The sequence below is a fragment of the Salmo trutta genome, chromosome 12 (assembly GCF_901001165.1).
Source record: "Salmo trutta chromosome 12, fSalTru1.1, whole genome shotgun sequence".
In the NCBI taxonomy this organism is placed as follows: Eukaryota; Metazoa; Chordata; class Actinopteri; order Salmoniformes; family Salmonidae; genus Salmo; species Salmo trutta.
Window position 1 is genome coordinate 35,650,725 of NC_042968.1, and position 23,755 is coordinate 35,674,479.

At 40.8% G+C, this 23,755-nt stretch overlaps 1 protein-coding gene and 1 pseudogene across 1 annotated transcript; both read left to right on the top strand.

Annotated features, from left to right (window-relative positions):
- Positions 1–374: 374 nt before the first annotated feature.
- LOC115203441 (major histocompatibility complex class I-related gene protein-like) lies at positions 375–2,551 on the top strand (annotated as a pseudogene).
- Positions 2,552–14,447: 11,896 nt separating this feature from the next.
- LOC115203433 (major histocompatibility complex class I-related gene protein-like) lies at positions 14,448–16,403 on the top strand. Its single transcript, XM_029768124.1, has 2 exons — positions 14,448–14,730; positions 15,103–16,403. Exons 1-2 carry the CDS (start codon positions 14,646–14,648, stop codon positions 16,122–16,124), a joined length of 1,107 nt encoding a protein of 368 aa, XP_029623984.1. The 5' UTR covers positions 14,448–14,645; the 3' UTR covers positions 16,125–16,403.
- Positions 16,404–23,755: the final 7,352 nt, after the last annotated feature.

A 23,755-nucleotide genomic window follows, 5' to 3' on the forward strand; every position in this document is an offset into this window, starting at 1 on the left:
AAGTCAAGAGTGGCCCCAAACCTTTCCCTTCCTTTTCCTATTTCATTGATTTAACGGCAATAGTCAGTCATTTTTTTGGCAAAGTGGTCCACATCTTACTTGGCCTCTTATAGAAGTTTGTCTGGATTGGAAAGTGTTCAGAAGGTGGCATTAAAAATTCCCATTCCTGCACACACACTCTGAGAGGTGACGTGGAGGGAGGAGTGGGTGTGTGTGTATGTTTGTGTATGAGGAGAGCTGGACAGGCAAAACAGAGAGAGGGGCAGGATTAGCAGGCTAATGCACGCGCACACACACACACACACACACACACACACACACACACACGCACACTGGACACATGCTGCACACTCTAGCACACATTTGAATCAAACACAGACAGACAGAACATGAACACAGACATACACGCACACGTTCAGGTCCAAGGATTTTTTGTAATTCATTTACAGTATCATCTGATTGGTGTTTGGCTGTGTGCACAACATGCAACATGACTCACCTTCTCTTCCTCATTCTCCCCTCAGCTTAATTTTGTCTTAAATTTCCACCTCCACTTGTTTGATTCGTTCAACAGAATTAAAGTACCGTACCTTGTTTTGACAAGTGAAAAGAAAAGTCTGTCAGACACTTCAGAGCTAGAAACCTGCTACGTGAGGATACTGGAAAAGTAGTGAACATTTCAAAATCATGGGCAAACTGTCTGTCCTTTTATTTATTCATTCGTTTTACATCGTTGTCAACGCAGGTAAGATGGACTATCTACTTTCTCTCTTACCTCATTTAATTATTTTTTTAATGTTATAAAATATAAAATATCCATATCTGTGTATAATATCACTCCTCTCCCAGGTTCAGGATCACATTCTCTGTGGGCACTTGCAACATATATAAGAGGAGAGACGCCTTTCCCTGAGATTACGGTTGTGGTGATGTTGGATGATGTTCAAGTGGCTTACTATGACTCCAACATGAAACACTTCATCTACAGGGGACATAACACCTCAGACAAAATACACGACGAAGCTCAGGAAGGAGCTTATTTACTTGGAAAGATGTACCACCACATGAAAGAGAGATCATTTAACCTAAAGCACCACTTCAACCTCACAGAAGGTGTTCAAGCTCAGCAAAGAATGTCTGGCTGTGAGATGTTGGACAATGGTGAACCAGTCCTGATCATGGTAAAGGACACTTTCAATGCCATTTATACAGATCAAATGGTATATTACAACATGACACATTTTATATATGATGCTGGGAAACTACTACTAGGATGGGATGAGGCAAGCATATGAAAGAGTACTGTTTGAGAATGTTCACCTTCCCATTTGCATCAGAACACAGAAGACTCTCCTGAAGAGAGAGAAGAACGTTGTGATGCGTAAAGTTCCTCCCAGACTCAGGTTGATAAAGAAAGAGGTTTCTGGAGGGTTTCAGGTGAGCTGCCTGGCGTTTGGTTTCTACCCCCGCCACATCAACCTGACCCTGCTGAGAGACGGCCAGCCAGTGGCAGAACAGGAGCTGACAGGGGGGGAGGTGCTGCCTAGTGGAGATGGGACCTACCAGCTGAGGAAGAGTCTGGAGGTCAGTACTGAGGAGCTAAAGAAGAGACACAACTACACCTGTACTGCCTCTCACCTCAGTCTGGACAACAAGCTGGATGTCAGTTGGGAGTCTGGGGCAGAGAGAGTTCACCTGTCCACCCTCTCAGTTCTACTGATGATGCTGCTGATTCTTATTCTATTGGTCATTTTCATTTGTCAAAAGGAGGAGAAGTAACACCGCCTCCCAGTCTGAACTTGCCAACGTTGATGCAAAAGTGTCAGAGGAAATGAACCTGTCTTCAGTTTCTGAGACCTAATACAATGTTGGGACACTAATGCAACTTTGTCAATTCAGCTCAATTCACAATGAAAATATGACTGCCAGAGCACTTATGAGGGCAGACAACATGTACGAATGATTCTGTTATTGTTGGTGGATCTTCTCTTCCCCTCAACAAAGGACTGTAAAGGATCAATTTGGGGAGACTGTTGACAATAACAAATATCTGGGCATTATTAGTCCAGATCTGCATTCATATATTTTATATGCTGGTTTGGCATCCTGCTCATTAACAAAGATAATCTTTTAATTATTTCTGTTATGTAATCTGTCATTTATAATCATGACTTCATTCATTTCACAATGTACTTTATATCTGCAGCCAGTGCCATGAAAAAGTCCTTTAGTGTTACTTTTCCCCAGTCAAATATTCAGGCCTATATTTCCCCTTCAAGGCTGGACCACAACATAGATCTTATTTTTCTATCTACTATTATGTTATGATGAACACTGAATGGTATATCAAAAGGCTGAAAAGCCAATGTCTCCATTCCACATTGTGAAATAAGTATCCTTCCATGTTACCTGCTTCCTAATGAGACTAACTAGGTTAGAACCAAGGTCTCCTGCACATCCTAAACCTGCTTGGTGCATTTGTCCATGTAAAATCCATAAACATAACTACATTTCATTACCGATGTAAAGGGTAGGTGCTCATAGATCACGTTCCAAATGGCACCCTGTTCCCTACATAGTGCAGTGGAGGCCCTGGTCAAAAGTAGTGCCCTATATAGACTATAGGGTGCCATTTGGGATGTAGCTATAATCACTGGCTTTAGTCAATTAAGTTCCCCAGTTCTGCACACTCTAGTGTTTTCACATAAAACATCCTAAAGGAAGAAAAAAGGCAGAATTGTATTTGTCTTGGAAACAGGTGCCTCATAATGTCATTTGTCAATCTGAAATTAATCAGAGTTAGTGCTGCTTGAGAGCAGAGATTAATACAACACAAATACTGTATTTGCTTTCGGAAAACACACACACACACACACACACACACACACACACACACACACACACACACACACACACACACACACAAACAGGGCTGCTCTGATCCTATTTGGGGTTGTTTGGAGTTGTTTAGGGATCCTGTTTGGGGTTGTTTGGAGTTGTTTGGAGTTGTTTTGGGATCCTGTTTTGGGTTGTTTGGAGTTGTTTAGGGATCCTGTTTGGGGTTGTTTAGGGATCCTGTTTTGGGGTGTTTGGAGTTGTTTTGGGATCCTGTTTGGGGTTGTTTGGAGTTGTTTAGGGATCCTGTTTGGGGTTGTTTAGGGATCCTGTTTCGTGGTGTTTGGAGTTGTTTAGGGATCCTGTTTGTGGTTGTTTGGAGTTGTTTAGGGATCCTGTTTGGGGTTGTTTGGAGTTGTTTGGAGTTGTTTAGAGTTGTTTAGGGATCCTGTTTGGGGTTGTTTGGAGTTGTTTGGAGTTGTTTTGGGATCCTGTTTTGGGTTGTTTGGAGTTGTTTAGGGATCCTGTTTGGGGTTGTTTAGGGATCCTGTTTGGGGGTGTTTGGAGTTGTTTTGGGATCCTGTTTGGGGTTGTTTGGAGTTGTTTAGGGATCCTGTTTGGGGTTGTTTAGGGATCCTGTTTGGTGGTGTTTGGAGTTGTTTAGGAATCCTGTTTGTGGTTGTTTGGAGTTGTTTAGGGATCCTGTTTGGGGTTGTTTGGAGTTGTTTGGAGTTGTTTAGAGTTGTTTAGGGATCCTGTTTGGGGTTGTTTACAGTTGTTTAGGGATCCTGTTTGGGGGTGTTTGGAGTTGTTTAGGGATCCTGTTTGGGGTTGTTTAGGGATCCTGTTTGGGGGTGTTTGGAGTTGTTTAGGGATCCTGTTTGTGGTTGTTTGGAGTTGTTTAGGGATCCTGTTTGTGGTTGTTTGGAGTTGTTTAGGGATCCTGTTTGTGGTTGTTTGGAGTTGTTTAGGGATACTGTTTGGGTTTGTTTGGAGATCCTGTTTGGGGTTGTTTGGAGTTGTTTGGAGTTGTTTAGGGATCCTGTTTGGGGTTGTTTGGAGTTGTTTAGGGATCCTGTTTGGGGTTGTTTGGAGTTGTTTGGAGATCCTGTTTGGAGTTGTTTTGCAGCCCTGTTCCACAATGTATTCATGCAAATAATTCAAATATTTTCTTTATTTTAACAAAAAATACAAAATAAATATAACTGAATTCCCACCATAATCCCTGAACTCCAATCATTATTTGTCCGTGTCAGTAAAATGTGTTATGTGCTACAGATCTTACAGTTTTTTATTTTATTTTATTACAATCGCTAGGACTCATTTCTGAATACTTAGATCCCTTTTTTCAAAACTCTTCACACAGTGAACACAACAGCAGTCTATGTGGGCTAAACTGTGGATCATTTTTCATTGCTTTGGCACAAAATGCATTCAATGACTACATCTTACAAATTTCATGAATTATTTTCTCACTCAGACACAACCACCACCAAAACTCTATGTTCCTACAGGCCAATTTGCACATGTTTACATACTCTTTTCAAAACTGTTAAACTGAAGCTCAAAACATAACATAACACAAAATTGAATAAGACATTTCTACAGCAATACCGAATTGAAATACATTCCAAATCTAAAAAATTAAACACTATCAAAACAATTAGGACAACCACAGCTGATTCCCATTGTAGCTGAACACCTACCCAGGTGTTAGTCTTTCAATTTCATTACTGTCACGACTTCTGCCGAAGTCGATGCCTCTCCTTGTTCGGGTGGTGCTCCGCGGTCGACGTCACCGGTCTTCTAGCCATCATTGATCCATTTTTCATTTTCCATTGGTTTTGTCTGGTCTTCCTACACACCTGTTTCCAATCCCATTCATTACATGTTGTGTATTTAACCCTCTGTTTCCCCTCATGTCCTAGTCAGAGATTGTTTGTTGTTAAGCTCGTGATTAAGGATTGGTGCGTGACAGGTTCTTGTACCCACGTTTATTTTATTATGTACTTTGGTTTTGGAGTTCTTGTTTCACGTTATTAAACTACTCCATTTATACCAAGTTTGATTCTCCTGCGCCTGACTTCCCTGCCACCTACACACACGACATAACAATTACCATCTATACAAAAGGGGACAGTTTAGGAATAATGCTGTAATCTAAACATGGACCCAGACAGAGATAGAGAAGTGGCTGACAGAGGAAGAAGAGTGGCTGGGAGAGGGAGAGGAGTGCGTACGTGTGGTGGAAGACGACTGAGAGGAATATCAAGAGCTGTAGTCTCAGATGAGATTAGGGCTGCTATAATTGATCATGTAATAAATCATGGTCTATCAATGAGAGAGGCTGGTCTGAGAGTGCAGCCAAATCTGCAACGCTCAACATCTATTGCAGAGCCAAGACAAATCTGCAACGCTCAACATCTATTGTGAGAAATGTCCGGCAAAACAACAGGTAAGATGTGCATTCTGCAAGGGCATCTGACTGAACTGCACATTACAGAAGTAAATTGAGCAAAGCCTCCAAACCCACTTGTGTGTAATTGTTTTTGTATTTCTGCTTATGACCCAACGGTTACCTCCCACAGGCAGGAGAGGTAGGATTTTCACTGCAGGAAACTGCAATCGTTGATATGGTCATCAGAAACAATGGCATAAAACTCAGAGATTCGGGACAGAGTGTTAGCAGACATTACATTTGGAAATATTCACAATGTAAGCATAACAACTATTTCTAGAGTTCTGAAACAACATCAAGTCAGAATGAAGCAGTTGTACACTGTCCCCTTTGAGAGGAACTCTGAACGAGTCAAGCAACTCAGGAACCAATATATCCAGGTAAGATGACTATAAAATACAGAACTGTTTTTGAACAAAACCAAACAGGGCAGAGGCACACAATGACATGTTTTTAGGTATAATGTCAACTACCGTAATAGCCTAACTCTTATGTTGTCGCATGGATTTATTTTAGAGAGTCATGGAGATTCATCTTTGTGGATGAGGCTGGTTTCAACTTGGCCAAAACACGGCGGTGAGGAAGGAATGTGATTGGGAAAAGAGCCACAGTGGATGTCCCGGGCCAGAGGGGTGCCAACATCACAATGTCTGCAGCAATATCCTCTGATGGATTTCTGTTACACAAACCACTAATTGGGCCATACAACACCGAGCGTCTCATTTCATTCCTGGATGACCTCTATGGAAGAGTTGTGCCAGGTGAGGAAAGGGTTGCAGTGAGGCCAAATCCGCCAACGTTTGTAATTGTATGGGACAATGTGGCATTTCACCACTCCCGTGCAGTCACAGAGCGGTATGCAGCCCATCCCAGGATGGTGTCACTTTTCCTCATGGAGTTGGAAGGTTTATGACCACCATCCACATGATCAAATGTCCCTCCTGGACGCAATGAACGCTGGATACCTGGACATATCTGCAGAAGATTGCCAGGGATGGACCAGGCATGCCAAAAGATTATTTCCTAGGTGTATTGCCCAAGATGACATAAGATGTAATGTGGATGAGAACCTGTGGCCAAATGCAAAAGACAGGGTTGACTAGCATTGCTACTGTATCTGTATCGGTAGATGATGTATATACAAATTCTTGTATTTTGGAATCACTCAATGCCAGAAAACAAATTGAAGCATATTGTATCATGTCTGATTCATTCCTGTAACATATACTGCAATGAATTCTAAACAGTAGAGGTTTCATTCCTGTAACATATACTGCAGTGAATTCTAAACAGTAGAGAGGTGTTTCTTGTTTTGTTTTGTAAAGACATTTGACAAAAGAAGACATTGTGTAATGCTGCCTGTCGTTAGTGTTTTTTAGGTGATTGTTTTATGAGTGATAAAGTGTGCTTGTTGGGTGACAAGCTTTGATAGTGTTATGGAAGAATGAGTTGATTTGAGACATGTATGAAGTGTTTTGGTAGTTTTAGTGCATTTTGGATGTGAAATTAACTGCTGTGCCAAGCTGAAAGTTGGTTAGGAGTTGTGTGAAGAGTTTTGAAAAAGTGACCTAAGTATTGAGAAATGGGTCCCAGCGATTGTAAAAAACTGTAATTTGATCCCTCTTTTGTCACCGAGAACAGGAAGTGCAAGCTCGTATTTGAGGTTTAAAAAGTCTTCTAAAGTTTGTAATTCACACTTTAAAATGTCAGACTTGATTTGCCCTAACAAAAAATATCAACCCCACATTGCATGTGATACATTCGTTAAGCAACAGCATTCAATACTCAACTGAGCTGGAACCCCACATTACTGAACATACCCAAAATAACATCAGTCACATTCATCATTTAAACAAATAATAGTTTCTCCTTCTTTATCACAAAAAAGGAATTTGAATTTAGACAAGTTATTACAAGGGTATATTTTGTGAAAGATTTTATAGTGAATTTCCTTTACTTTATTTGATATACAAAATGTATGATGGAGAAACCATTTCTTCCACTCAATGTCAGTAATATGTGCGTTCCAGAAGAAGTTCCCTCTGAGAGATCTTGTTCTTGGATTGAAGAAGTTCCCGTAAGAATGCTTTATTACATTTCTTATACAGCAGAGGGCAACCTTCTAACATAAGTTGTGCATCTATAGTATCCTGACATGCTCTCAAAAACACAAATGAAATGTCATTAATTGAGTAAGTCTTGAAGGTATTGCTTTGCATATAGAATAACAATCTTTATAATGTATTGGTAAGTTATATGTTTCTAAGAACTCTCTATAAGAGAGTATATTCCCTTCTTAATCAAATAAATCATGCACAAAAATAATATTTCTATCAAACCAGTTAGGGAAGAATATAGACTTGTTTTTAACAACAATATCTTTGTTGTTCCACAGAAGTGTTTTGTGTGGGGAGAAGTTGTGGATATAGTTTCCAGGCCAAAAGGGCTTGTTGGGGAAATTATGACAGTTTGATGGGTAGTTTTGCTGGAGATTAGTTGCACCAAGGATTGAAGTACCGTATAGATTCAGAGCTAAGCATACATATTTGTTTTTATCCAGTTTATTTAAAAGGTATTGTTGATATCAATAAATCTAGTACTTCAAGCCCTTCATCAGCTTTTTGGTTTGACATTACAGATTTCTCACGTTTGTGTTTATTTTTCCATATAAAGTCTAGGAAAGTGTTGTTGATATCCTTGCTGTTTGGATCAGCTACAGATAGAGCAGGGTAGACAACGTGACAGACCCTCTGCTTTGGACAATACAACCCTTACAATAATAGAGAGGTCACACGGGAGCCAGTTATTACACATGGATTTAGTTTTCTTTCATCTCTGAGAGAAATTGACATGTTGACAGACAATATAGTTTTTCGCCATGTGCACCAGTAAATATTTCACATTATCTTTCACTGGAATATTCTCAATAGATTGGTAATTTGAGATACACAAGGACATTTATTTAAGTTAAGTTCCAGAAGCAGAAGAGAATGATTTGATAATATTAAGTGCAACAGTAACTTGATCCTTGTCTTTTAGAAATAGAGTTGTATCATCTGCTAACTGATATATATATATATATATATATATATATACTTTTTCCAAATATTGAAATACCTTTTAATTTAAGGTTATTTAAAATGCTAATATATAGTAATTCTACAACTAAAAGCAATAGGAAAGCTGAAATAGGGCAACCCTGGCGTGCACTACGGTGAATATGAAATACTTTAGATGTGTTACGATTAATCGGGGCTGCAGGTAGCCTAGTGGTTAGAGCGTTGTACTTGTAACCGAAAGGTTGCAAGATTGAATCCCCGAGCTGACATGGTAAAAATCTGTCGTTCTGCCCCTGAACAAGGCAGTTCCTAGGCTGTCATTGAAAATAAGAATTTGTTCTTAACTGACTTGCCTAGTAAAATAAAGGTTAAAAAAATAATCATAATAGAACCATTAATATCTTTATAAAACATATTGATAACAGAGACAAAGCTAGTCCCGAAACCTAAAGTGTACAACAATGTATTAGGAACTTGTGTTCTATTGTAGCAAATGATTTACAACAGTGGAGGAATAAAATAATAGCCTTGTAGTCAACTGAATCAGCGTAATCAATCATGTCTAAAACTAATGTTACAGCTGATGTGGCGACCTTTCATCAAACCAGTTTGGGTTTCATTTATAAAGGTGGTTTAGGCCCATTTTAAGTTTATTAGAATATGCTAAAATTATCAATTTAAAATCTGTATTTAATAATGTAATAGGTCTCCTATTATCTATGAAAGGGGGATCTTTCTCAGGTTCTGGTATTAAGGAGATAACCCCTTGTTTCATGGTAGTAGTAGTAGTACTCTCACCATTAGCCAGGCATTCTTGGAACATGTTAGATACTGGTTCCTCTAAACGTTCCCAAAAGTGTAAATAGAATTCCACAGAAAGATCGACTGTTCCAGGTGCTTTGCCCTTCTTCATATATTTAAGAGCATCTCTAATCTCTACTATAGAACACTCATCTTCATATATGGACTTGAACTCATCAGAAATTATTGGAACATGTTTCATAAAATGTTCACATTCAATTCCATTAAAACTAGATTTATACAGATTTTCATAGAAAGAATACACAGTTGGAGATGATTTTAGGGTTATTACACAAGGTATTGTCATTATTTAAGGCAGAAAGAGATTTTCTCTCATAGTTCCTTTTTTCAAGAGCAAAGACATAGCTTGTTTTTCTCTCCCTCCTTAACCCATTGTTCTCTAGATCTAATCCCTTTAATTAAATCAATGTACATTTGTTCTATTCTAGACGTATTCAAATGTGTTTCTTCCTTTGCTGAAGGGTATCCATTTCTAAAAGAACATTCAATTTATTCATAAGCTCATCTCCTTTCAGACATGTTTGCTTCTATAGTTCCTTACTGTGTGTAATAGTGAGCTTATCATCCTTTGAACTTTTTCCCTTTACCTTCTTACTTTGTTAAAGACTGGGTCATTAAGGAGTGAATTAAGTTTCCAGTATCCTCGAATGCCACTGGATTTTTCAGAACATTCTAACTTGAATAATACACTGCTCAAAAAAATAAAGGGAACACTTAAACAACACAATGTAACTCCAAGTCAATCACACTTCTGTGAAATCAAACTGTCCACTTAGGAAGCAACACTGATTGACAATAAATTTCACATGCTGATGTGCAAATGGAATAGACAACAGGTGGAAATTATAGGCAATTAGCAAGACACCCCCAATAAAGGAGTGGTTCTGCAGGTGGTGACCACAGACCACTTCTCAGTTCCTATGCTTCCTGGCTGATGTTTTGGTCACTTTTGAATGCTGGCGGTGCTTTCACTCTAGTGGTAGCATGAGACGGAGTCTACAACCCACACAAGTGGCTCAGGTAGTGCAGCTCATCCAGGATGGCACATCAATGCGAGCTGTGGCAAGAAGGTTTGCTGTGTCTGTCAGCGTAGTGTCCAGAGTATGGAGGCGCTACCAGGAGACAGGCCAGTACATCAGGAGACGTGGAGGAGGCCGTAGGAGGGCAACAACCCAGCAGCAGGACCGCTACCTCCGCCTTTGTGCAAGGAGGAGCAGGAGGAGCACTGCCAGAGCCCTGCAAAATGACCTCCAGCAGGCCACAAATGTGCATGTGTCTGCTCAAACGGTCAGAAACAGACTCCATGAGGGTGGTATGAGGGCCCGACGTCCACAGGTGGGGGTTGTGCTTACAGCCTGTAGTGTGGTTTCCACTTTAATTTTGAGTGTGACTCCAAATCCAGACCTCCATGGGTTGATAAATTGGATTTCCATTGATTATTTTTGTGTGATTTTGTTGTCAGCACATTCAACTATGTAAATAAAAAAGTATTTAATAAGATTATTTCATTCATTCAGATCTAGGATGTGTTATTTTAGTGTTCCCTTTATTTTTTGAGCAGTATATATATATAAATAAGAGAAAGAGAGAAAGAGAGAAAGAGAGAGAGAGAGAGAGAGAGAGAGAGAGAGAGAGAGAGAGAGAGAGAGAGAGACAGAGAGAGGAGGTCCTTTGCTGTTGTTCTGGGATTGATTTGCACTTACGTTCATCTCTAGGAGAGAACGCGTCTCCTTCCTGAGTGGTATGATGGCTGCATGGTCCCATGGTGTTTATACTTGCGTACTATTGTTTGTACGAATGAACATGGTACCTACCTTTTGAAATTGCTCCCAAGGATGAACCAGACTTGTGGAGGTCTACAATTTTTTCCCTGAGGTCTTGGCTGATTTCTTTTGATTTTCCCATGATGTCTTGACTTGTCAAGACTCGCCCTCTCAGGTTCCCCTTGAACCTGTGTAAGTGAAAGAGAAAGTCCGACAGACACTTCTTGCTACGCAGTTGGCTAAGTGAAAGAGAACGTCTGACAGACACTTGCTACGCAGTTTAAATTGAAGGGAAAGTCTTCTTATGACACGAGGCTATACTATCACAATCATGGGCAAACTGTCTGTCTTTTTGTTTGTTCTTTCGTTTTACCCCATTGTCAATGCAGGTAAGGGTTTAACTTTCTACCTTATTTAATGATTTATTATGCCATAAAATGTCAAATGTCCATAAATGTGTACAGAGTTGGGGAGTAGTCGACGGGCTATACTGATATCACTTATTATTGATATCTAGGCTACATGGCACATTGATGATGTGAATCACACTGCTGTTATTACACATGGATTTAGTTTTCTTTCATCTCTGAGAGAAATTGACATGTTGACAGACAATATAGTTTTTCGCCATGTGCACCAGTAAATATTTCACATTATCTTTCACTGGAATATTCTCAATAGATTGGTAATTTGAGATACACAAGGACATTTATTTAAGTTAAGTTCCAGAAGCAGAAGAGAATGATTTGATAATATTAAGTGCAACAGTAACTTGATCCTTGTCTTTTAGAAATAGAGTTGTATCATCTGCTAACTGATATATATATATATATATATATATATATATATATACTTTTTCCAAATATTGAAATACCTTTTAATTTAAGGTTATTTAAAATGCTAATATATAGTAATTCTACAACTAAAAGCAATAGGAAAGCTGAAATAGGGCAACCCTGGCGTGCACTACGGTGAATATGAAATACTTTAGATGTGTTACGATTAATCGGGGCTGCAGGTAGCCTAGTGGTTAGAGCGTTGTACTTGTAACCGAAAGGTTGCAAGATTGAATCCCCGAGCTGACATGGTAAAAATCTGTCGTTCTGCCCCTGAACAAGGCAGTTCCTAGGCTGTCATTGAAAATAAGAATTTGTTCTTAACTGACTTGCCTAGTAAAATAAAGGTTAAAAAAATAATCATAATAGAACCATTAATATCTTTATAAAACATATTGATAACAGAGACAAAGCTAGTCCCGAAACCTAAAGTGTACAACAATGTATTAGGAACTTGTGTTCTATTGTAGCAAATGATTTACAACAGTGGAGGAATAAAATAATAGCCTTGTAGTCAACTGAATCAGCGTAATCAATCATGTCTAAAACTAATGTTACAGCTGATGTGGCGACCTTTCATCAAACCAGTTTGGGTTTCATTTATAAAGGTGGTTTAGGCCCATTTTAAGTTTATTAGAATATGCTAAAATTATCAATTTAAAATCTGTATTTAATAATGTAATAGGTCTCCTATTATCTATGAAAGGGGGATCTTTCTCAGGTTCTGGTATTAAGGAGATAACCCCTTGTTTCATGGTAGTAGTAGTAGTACTCTCACCATTAGCCAGGCATTCTTGGAACATGTTAGATACTGGTTCCTCTAAACGTTCCCAAAAGTGTAAATAGAATTCCACAGAAAGATCGACTGTTCCAGGTGCTTTGCCCTTCTTCATATATTTAAGAGCATCTCTAATCTCTACTATAGAACACTCATCTTCATATATGGACTTGAACTCATCAGAAATTATTGGAACATGTTTCATAAAATGTTCACATTCAATTCCATTAAAACTAGATTTATACAGATTTTCATAGAAAGAATACACAGTTGGAGATGATTTTAGGGTTATTACACAAGGTATTGTCATTATTTAAGGCAGAAAGAGATTTTCTCTCATAGTTCCTTTTTTCAAGAGCAAAGACATAGCTTGTTTTTCTCTCCCTCCTTAACCCATTGTCCTCTAGATCTAATCCCTTTAATTAAATCAATGTACATTTGTTCTATTCTAGACGTATTCAAATGTGTTTCTTCCTTTGCTGAAGGGTATCCATTTCTAAAAGAACATTCAATTTATTCATAAGCTCATCTCCTTTCAGACATGTTTGCTTCTATAGTTCCTTACTGTGTGTAATAGTGAGCTTATCATCCTTTGAACTTTTTCCCTTTACCTTCTTACTTTGTTAAAGACTGGGTCATTAAGGAGTGAATTAAGTTTCCAGTATCCTCGAATGCCACTGGATTTTTCAGAACATTCTAACTTGAATAATACACTGCTCAAAAAAATAAAGGGAACACTTAAACAACACAATGTAACTCCAAGTCAATCACACTTCTGTGAAATCAAACTGTCCACTTAGGAAGCAACACTGATTGACAATAAATTTCACATGCTGATGTGCAAATGGAATAGACAACAGGTGGAAATTATAGGCAATTAGCAAGACACCCCCAATAAAGGAGTGGTTCTGCAGGTGGTGACCACAGACCACTTCTCAGTTCCTATGCTTCCTGGCTGATGTTTTGGTCACTTTTGAATGCTGGCGGTGCTTTCACTCTAGTGGTAGCATGAGACGGAGTCTACAACCCACACAAGTGGCTCAGGTAGTGCAGCTCATCCAGGATGGCACATCAATGCGAGCTGTGGCAAGAAGGTTTGCTGTGTCTGTCAGCGTAGTGTCCAGAGTATGGAGGCGCTACCAGGAGACAGGCCAGTACATCAGGAGACGTGGAGGAGGCCGTAGGAGGGCAACAACCCAGCAGCAGGACCGCTACCTCCGCCTTTGTGCAAGGAGGAGCAGGAGGAGCACTGCCAGAGCCCTGCAAAATGACCTCCAGCAGGCCACAAATGTGCATGTGTCTGCTCAAACGGTCAGAAACAGACTCCATGAGGGTGGTATGAGGGCCCGACGTCCACAGGTGGGGGTTGTGCTTACAGCCTGTAGTGTGGTTTCCACTTTAATTTTGAGTGTGACTCCAAATCCAGACCTCCATGGGTTGATAAATTGGATTTCCATTGATTATTTTTGTGTGATTTTGTTGTCAGCACATTCAACTATGTAAATAAAAAAGTATTTAATAAGATTATTTCATTCATTCAGATCTAGGATGTGTTATTTTAGTGTTCCCTTTATTTTTTTGAGCAGTATATATATATAAATAAGAGAAAGAGAGAAAGAGAGAAAGAGAGAGAGAGAGAGAGAGAGAGAGAGAGAGAGAGAGAGAGAGAGAGAGAGAGAGACAGAGAGAGGAGGTCCTTTGCTGTTGTTCTGGGATTGATTTGCACTTACGTTCATCTCTAGGAGAGAACGCGTCTCCTTCCTGAGTGGTATGATGGCTGCATGGTCCCATGGTGTTTATACTTGCGTACTATTGTTTGTACGAATGAACATGGTACCTACCTTTTGAAATTGCTCCCAAGGATGAACCAGACTTGTGGAGGTCTACAATTTTTTCCCTGAGGTCTTGGCTGATTTCTTTTGATTTTCCCATGATGTCTTGACTTGTCAAGACTCGCCCTCTCAGGTTCCCCTTGAACCTGTGTAAGTGAAAGAGAAAGTCCGACAGACACTTCTTGCTACGCAGTTGGCTAAGTGAAAGAGAACGTCTGACAGACACTTGCTACGCAGTTTAAATTGAAGGGAAAGTCTTCTTATGACACGAGGCTATACTATCACAATCATGGGCAAACTGTCTGTCTTTTTGTTTGTTCTTTCGTTTTACCCCATTGTCAATGCAGGTAAGGGTTTAACTTTCTACCTTATTTAATGATTTATTATGCCATAAAATGTCAAATGTCCATAAATGTGTACAGAGTTGGGGAGTAGTCGACGGGCTATACTGATATCACTTATTATTGATATCTAGGCTACATGGCACATTGATGATGTGAATCACACTGCTGCTCTTTAATTTATTTGTGCTTTACGGATTGTGAAGGGAAAGGGCATATCTAGTCAGTTGCACAACTGAATGCATTCAGCTGAAATGTTTTTTCCGCATTCCGATTTGTGAACAGCCATCCACAACAACCGCACCTCTGTGATTCAGAAGGGTAATCAATATTTCCATATTATCTTAAAAAATGTGTATATATTCACTCCTCTCCCAGGTTCAGGATCACATTCTCTGTGGGCACTTGCAACATATATAAGCGGAGAGACACCTTTCCCTGAGTTTACGGTTGTGTTAATGTTGGATGACGTTCAAGTGACTTACTATGACTCCAACGATAAACAGTATGTCTACAGGGGCCAAAATATCAAAGAGAAAACCGAGGATGATGAAGCAAAGGATGAAGCTCATATATATGGAGATATCTACCACAGCATGAAAGACCGATCATTTGAACTAAAGCACCACTTTAATCTCACAGAAGGTGTTCAAGTTCAGCAAAGATGGACTGGCTGTGAGATGATGGACAATGGTGAACCGGGCTTGGCCATGTTTAAGAACATTTTCAATGGCATTTCTGAAGATTACGCGATGTATTATAACACGACACATGTTACATACAATGCTGGTAAAATACTTCTAGGATGGGATTGGAAAATGCAAGCATACAACATAAACAAATTTGAGAATTATTACCTTCCCATTTGCATCAAACACCTGAAGACTCTCCTGAAGAGAGAGAAGAACATTGTGATGCGTAAAGTTCCTCCAAGACTCAGGTTGATAAAGAAAGAGGTTTCTGGAGGGTTTCAGGTGAGCTGCCTGGCGTTTGGTTTCTACCCCCGCCACATCAACCTGACCCTGCTGAGAGACGGCCAGCCAGTGGCAGAACAGGAGCTGACAGGGGGGGAGGTGCTGCCTAGTGGAGATGGGACCTACCAGCTGAGGAAGAGTCTGGAGGTCAGTACTGAGGAGCTAAAGAAGAGACACAACTACACCTGTACTGCCTCTCACCTCAGTCTGGACAACAAGCTGGATGTCAGTTGGGAGTCTGGGGCAGAGAGAGTTCACCTGTCCACCCTCTCAGTTCTACTGATGATGCTGCTGATTCTTATTCTATTGGTCATATTCATTTGTGTCAAAAGGAGGTGGAGTAACACTGCCTCCCAGATGAAACTTGCCAACTTTGATGCAAAAGTGTCAGAGGAAATGAACCTGTCTTCAGATTCTGAGACCTAATAAAATGTTTGGACACGGATGCAGTTTTGTTAATTCAGCTCAATTCACAATGAAAATATGACTGCCAGAGCACCTATCAGAGTAGACTCAAAATGTGCAAAAGATTCTGTTATTGTCGGTCAGTCTTCCCTTCCTCTCAATAAAGGACTGTAAATGAATTAGTTTGGGGAGGCTGTTGACAATAACAAATATCTGGGCATTAGTCCAGATCTGCATTTATATATTGTATATGCTGGTTTGGCATCCTGCTCATTAACAAAGATAATCTGGTAGTTATTTCTGTTATATAATCTGTAATTTCTAATCATGACTATTCATTAAATTCAGAATGCGCTCTATATCTGTGCTGTATAAGCTGATAGTCAGTATCTTAACCAGAAGGATAATCATGTGATCATGTGTATGAGGTCTGTTTATTACTGGAATGTCTTCACAGTGTCTGTCACGTCCTGACCCTAGTAAGATGTCATTTTCTATAGTAGAGTAGGGCAGGGCGTGACAGGGGGTGTTTTTGGTTGTCCTATGTTTTCTATAGGAGAACCAAATGTTTAAGTTCTAGTTTTCTATTTCTATGTTGGGATTGTTTGGGGTTGATTTCTAATTGGAGGCAGCTGATCCTTATTGCCTCTGATTAGAGATCATATTTAAGTAGGGGTTTTTCTCTTCCTGTTTTGTGGGTGATTATATTTTGTGAGTGTGTTTGTTCCTCCTGCGTCACGGTTTGTTGTTTTGTCAGTAAGTTTATCTTTGTTATTGCATTAAGTTTCACTAACTAATAAATATGTGGAATGAAACCGATGCTGCATTTTGGTCCGCTCCTTCAAACAGCTGTGACAGTGTCTCTGTATTGTATGTAGTGTATGTTCATCCTTACTGCACAATAAGACCTTTATTACAGACAATAAAATGCAGCCTAATTGATTAATGCCTACATTTTCACTTCAAGTCTGGAATACAAAAAAAAAACATGATTTTCAATATAAGATCTAGATCTTTTATTTTAGGATGAACACTGACTGGTATATCAAAAGGCTGCTAAGCCAATGTCTCCAATCCACATTTTGAAAAAAGTATCCTTCCACGTTACCTGCTTCCTAATGAAACCAGCTAGGTTTGAACTGAGGTCTCCTGCACACCACAATACTGTGTTAGCCCTCTGAGCTAAATCCTACAACCCCTGACAACATTCCTAAACTTGCTGTCTTGCTGCTATTTTAGATATAAAACAAACATCTATTTCTAATCTACATTTCATTACTGACATAAAGGGCACGTGCACAAAGGTTGTGCTCCAAATGGCACCCTATACCCTATATAGTGTGCCATGGGCCCTGGTTTAAAGTAGTCCACTATGTAGGGAATAGGGTGCCATTTGGGATGTAGCCATATTTACTGGCTTAAGTCAATTAAGTTCCCCAGGTCTGCACACTCCAGTGTTTTACCATTAAAAATCCTAAAGGAAGAAAAAAAAGCTTAATTGCATTTGTCTTGGAGACTGATACCTCATAAAGAGTAAATGCCATTTCTCAGTCTGAAATGAATCAGTTAGTGCTGCCTACCCTTTTCCAAATAAAGTATTGTTCATTGTGAAACTTGCCTGGTTGTCGTTCATACTTCCTGAAATTGCACTGAGGCACAAAATAACCAAAAATATCCATATCTGACACACACAGGCACACAGTCACACACACAAGCAGGGACAGACAGACTTGGAGGTTGGGGGGCCCTCAGAAAGCATGCGATCACAAAAAGTGTATGAAATTAGCTTTAAAATTGCAAAATGTTATTTTAGCCTCATGACAAAATGTGTAGAATAGCATTAAAAAACTGTTCACTTTTCTTTCTGCACCATGGCAAAATGTGTTGAAATTTAGGAAGTTAGCTGATTCCTCTCCCCATCTGTCTTTTGACAATTATTTATATACAATTATATATCCTGACACAATTTGGCTCCACATGTGACCTCAGTCTGGAATCTCAAATCAGATTTGTTTTGCTCTGAAGTATTTGCACATGACCTGCCTGTAACGCCTGTCAAATGGAGTAGACCAAGGCGCAGCGTGGTTAGTGCTCATCATTAATTTATTATACTGAGAACACAAACAGAGAAACAAAAGATGACAGCCAAACAGTTCTGTCAGGTAAGATATACTAAACAAAATTCAAAAGGCACTTGCACATCTGAGCAATCTTTTTACAGGTGCATGGCAACAGTTGAAACAGGATGAAGGAAAAAGGAAACCGCACACTGCTCTTGATAGTATCACTGATATTTAATAAGCGTACGTATCGGTCTAACGGCCTTCGTCAGAGCTTTGGTGAATTTTCTGAAAACAGCACCTCTATATAGACCTAGCCCCACCCACATCCGTTCCACACATGGAAAGGGGTTGGAGACAAAGGAAAAATAAATAAGTGCTACCAAACATAACAATATGCATTTCACAAACACCACAAAAGTGTATAAATAAGACGCATTGAATATGTCATAAAACCACAATGAGGACATAGCAAGTTTTCATTAATCATTGGGTACATCATACGAAAAACATCAGAGCAATCTTAAATAGACACATAATTCATGTTCAAATTCACAACATAACATACATAGGCATTTCATCATTAAGTCCTTTGGGAAATAATGTCTGGAGGGTGAAAATCCAAAAACATTCTCTTTTGCTCAGAGTATTATTAATATCACCTCCCCTGTCTGATATCTTGACCTTCTCTATGCCACAAAATCTAATGGTAGAAATGTCATGTTTTAGGTCATTAAAATGTACTGCGACTGGATAATCCCTGTGGTTTCGCCTGATTGAACTTTTATGTTCACTAATTCTCTGTTTGAGAGAGCGGGAGGTTTTACAGAGCCCACATGGACATTTAATAATGTAAATAACATGGGTGGTGGAACACGTAATGATATCATTTATTTGGAACCGTTTACCTGTGTGAGGGTGGCAGAAATATTCACACTTCATCATATTGTTGCACTGTGCGCATCCTCTGCATTTATAGCTACCATTTGGTAGAGGGCGTAAATGAGCCTGGCTGATTTTCTTTCGTGGCTGGCAGTTGGCATGAACCAATTTATCGCGTAAATTGTGACATTTAAGTCATTTAGCAGACGCTTTTATCCAGAGCGACTTACAAATTGGTGCATTCACCTTATGATATCCAGTGGAACAACCACTTTACAATAGTGCATCTAAATATTTTTTTTTTTGGGGGGGGGGTTAGAAGGATTACTTTATCCTATCCCAGGTATTCCTTAAAGAGGTGGGGTTTCAGGTGTCTCCGGAAGGTGGTGATTGACTCCGCTGTCCTGGCGTCGTGAGGGAGCTTGTTCCACCATTGGGGTGCCAGAGCAGCGAACAGTTTTGACTGGGCTGAGCGGGAACTGTGCTTCCTCAGAGGTAGGGAGGCGAGCAGGCCAGAGGTGGATGAACGCAGTGCCCTTGTTTGGGTGTAGGGCCTGATCAGAGCCTGAAGGTACGGAGGTGCCGTTCCCCTCACAGCTCCGTAGGCAAGCACCATGGACTTGTAGCGGATGCGAGCTTCAACTGGAAGCCAGTGGAGAGAGCGGAGGAGCGGGGTGACGTGAGAGAACTTGGGAAGGTTGAACACCAGACGGGCTGCAGCGTTCTGGATGAGTTAAAGGGGTTTAATGGCACAGGCAGGGAGCCCAGCCAACAGCGAGTTGCAGTAATCCAGACGGGAGATGACAAGTGCCTGGACTAGGACCTGCGCCGCTTCCTGTGTGAGGCAGGGTCGTACTCTGCGAATGTTGTAGAGCATGAACCTACAGGATCGGGTCACCACCTTGATGTTAGTGGAGAACGACAGGGTGTTGTCCAGGGTCACGCCAAGGTTCTTAGCACTCTGGGAGGAGGACACAAGGGAGTTGTCAACCGTGATGGTGAGATCATGGAACGGGCAGTCCTTCCCCGGGAGGAAGAGCAGCTCCGTCTTGCCGAGGTTCAGCTTGAGGTGGTGAGCCGTCATCCACACTGATATGTCTGCCAGACATGCAGAGATGCGATTCGCCACCTGGTTATCAGAAGGGGGAAAGGAGAAGATTAATTGTGTGTCGTCTGCGTAGCAATGATAGGAGAGACCATGTGAGGATATGACCGAGCCAAGTGACTTGGTGTATAGTGAGAATAGGAGAGGGCCTAGAACAGAGCCCTGGGGGACACCAGTGGTGAGAGCACGTGGTGCGGAGACAGATTCTCGCCACGCCACCTGGTAGGAGCGACCTGTCAGGTAGGACGCAATCCAAGCGTGGGCCGCGCCGGAGATGCCCAGCTCGGAGAGGGTGGAGAGGAGGATCTGATGGTTCACAGTATCAAAGGCAGCAGATAGGTCTAGAAGGATGAGAGCAGAGGAGAGAGAGTTAGCTTTAGCAGTGCGGAGAGCCTCCGTGACACAGAGAAGAGCAGTCTCAGTTGAATGCCCAGTCTTGAAACCTGACTGATTAGGATCAAGAAGGTCATTCTGAGAGAGATAGCAGGAGAGCTGGCCAAGGACGGCACGTTCAAGAGTTTTGGAGAGAAAAGAAAGAAGGGATACTGGTCTGTAGTTGTTGATATCGGAGGGATCGAGTGTAGGTTTTTTCAGAAGGGGTGCAACTCTCGCTCTCTTGAAGACGGAAGGGACGTAGCCAGCGGTCAAGGATGAGTTGATGAGCGAGGTGAGGTAGGGGAGAAGGTCTCCGGAAATGGTCTGGAGAAGAGAGGAGGGGATAGGGTCAAGTGGGCAGGTTGTTGGGCGGCCGGCCGTCACGAGACGCAAGATTTCATCTGGAGAGAGTGGGGAGAAAGAGGTCAAAGCACAGGGTAGGGCAGTGTGAGCAGGACCAGCGGTGTCATTTCGGATCGGATGTCATCAGCCTTCTTTTCGAAATGGTTGACAAGTCATCCGCAGAGAGAGAGGAGGGGGGGGGGGGGGAGGAGGATTCAGGAGGGAGGAGAAGGTTGCAAAGAGCTTCCTAGGGTTAGAGGCAGATGCTTGGAATTTAGAGTGGTAGAAAGTGGCTTTAGCAGCAGAGACAGAAGAGGAAAATGTAGAGAGGAGGGCGTGAAAGGATGCCAGGTCCGCAGGGAGGCGAGTTTTTCTCCATTTCCGCTCGGCTGCCCGGAGCCGAGCGGAACCTCTCCTATACACAATAAGTGGTGGATTTTTTAATTCAGCCGGCAAAACTGGGTCCGATGATAAAATATGCCAGTGTTTCTTGACCACACCTCCCACTTTTCGCGAATTCAAAGTATATGTGGTTGTGAACATTACGGAGTGTTCTTTAGCTTTAGCCGGTCTTTTTTGTAACAATTCATCTCGTGTTTTTCCCAATGCCACAATGCTTCATCCACACATTGTGGCGAATAGCCTCTTCTTAGAAACCTAATGCGCGTCTCCGCTGCTTTTTCTAGATAATCATCTTGTAGGGTTATTTTTCGGTTTTATGCTTCTGCAGATATTGAATGTGCAACTATAATTATGGTTTATAATATATCAGAACTTAAACAGGACAGCATAATGGGTAGACAAGAGAACATTGTGTAACAAGGTGTAGGCAGCTGACTTAGTGATAGGAGGTTGTGGAACCCATCACAAGGGGAGCATGTGAGGAACAGATAGAGTGGAGAAACAACTGTATAAGTAAATCACTGGAAATTGAGTGGTTGCTGACTCTTGAGTATACACTAAGAAGATAAGATCCAACGCCTGGCAACATGTGATGCGCCAGGAGGCTTGGACCAGCCTGTGCGCCTGCGATAGGCTGAGTAAGTCTAAACCACGCTCAGCCTCTACTCTGATAGGCCTGCTCTGAGCGGGAACTATCTCTGTCAGAGTATTAAAGAAGGACTTTGTGCTAAAACAGTGAGTTCTCTGTATACGCTGCGAGGTGGTGCAGTAGGCCCGTATATACGAACATCATATTTACCATTTGTACTATCATTCTATTTACTTAAAGATGAATTAAATAATCACTGCAAAACTAAGTTGCATGGTTTGTTTATATCCTAATACCAGATTTGATTGACGCAACCCAACAATCTGTGGAGTAGCATATACGGCGCAGTCTGAAAAATTGGCCTCTTGGAAGTCCTCTTTTTAATGGCTCAGGATGGAAGCTGTCCCCCTGTAATAGAGTATTTCTGTCCGTTTCTTTTCTATACAGAGTTGTAAACAGGGTTCCATTTGATTTCTCAATCCACATATCGAGGTAATGAACGCGTTGAGTGTCACTTTCAATAGTGAATTTGAGATTGGGATCCATGTCATTGAGTAGTGCCATAAAATCTGACAGCTCTTGTTCAGTTCCTTCCCATATGCAAAAAAATGTCGTCAATATATCGATACCACTTCAGGATTTTATTCAAAAATGGGTATTCATTTTTATTATTGACAAAACGTTCTTCAAATAGACCCACATAAAGGTTAGCATAGCTCGGAGCGAATGTGGAGCCCATCGATGTTCCATTCGTTTGGAGGTAGTATTCATCATCAAACCTAAATTAGTTATACTTCAAAACATATTCTGCCAGCTCTAGAATAAAGTTTGTTGGTGGATATTCATTAGTATCTCTGTCTCCCAAATAGTGTGGGAATGCTGGTATATAGACTCTCGACATCTAATGTGACCAGAATACAGTCTTCTGTTAAACCCGTTATTGGTGAGATCTTGTTTATGAAGTCTATAGAGTCTTTTACATAAGATGGCAATGCTTGCACATGAGTTTTAATAAAAGCGTCTACAAAGTTTGACAATGGCTCTAGCATTGAGCCTATTCCTGCAACCACTGGTCTGCCTGGATAATTGCCTTGTTGTGTTTTAGGTTTGTGTAATTTCGGTAAAATGTACAGGCATGGACGTATGGCACATTTACAGCAAAGATATTCATATTCAGGTTTTGAGATAAGGTGGTTGAATAGGGCTTGCTCCAGATTAGAGCATATATCCCTTTGGAACACCTGTGTGGGATCAACACTCAGTTTTCTATAGAAACGTTCATTACTGAGTTGTCTCTGAATTTCTTCTTTATATTTTTCATAGTCTAAAACAACCACAGTACAAGATATACTGAACAGAAATAAACCACCCACAAACCCAAAGGAAAAACAGGCTACCTAAGTATGGCTCCCAATCAGCAACAACGATGTACAGCTGTCCCTGATTGAGAGCCATACCAGGCCAAAACAAAGAAATACAAAACATAGAAAAAAAGGACATAGAATGCCCACCCCAGTCACACCCTGGCCTAACCAAAATAGAGAATAAAACCCTCTCTATGGCCAGGGTGTGACACTGCCATTGCCATGACAACCACCCCAAAAATGTAAAGGAACAATGACAGGAATTGAGCTTTGCATCTGTGTGCTACTACTGAGGCTACATCATGAACGTGCAAATCTGATATGGGTCACATGTAAAACTGAGTGTGAACAGTCAGAAAAAAAAAGATTGGATATGGGGAAAAAACAGAACTGGGTTCTTCAGGTGGTTGTGTAAACATAGCCATCAAATAAAGGCTAGCTAAAGTGCAAAATTCAGCATTTTGTCATGGCCCTCCATCAACCATGTGTCACTTCTAGGAAGATTTCAGCCCACTTAGTCCCAAAATGTCTCC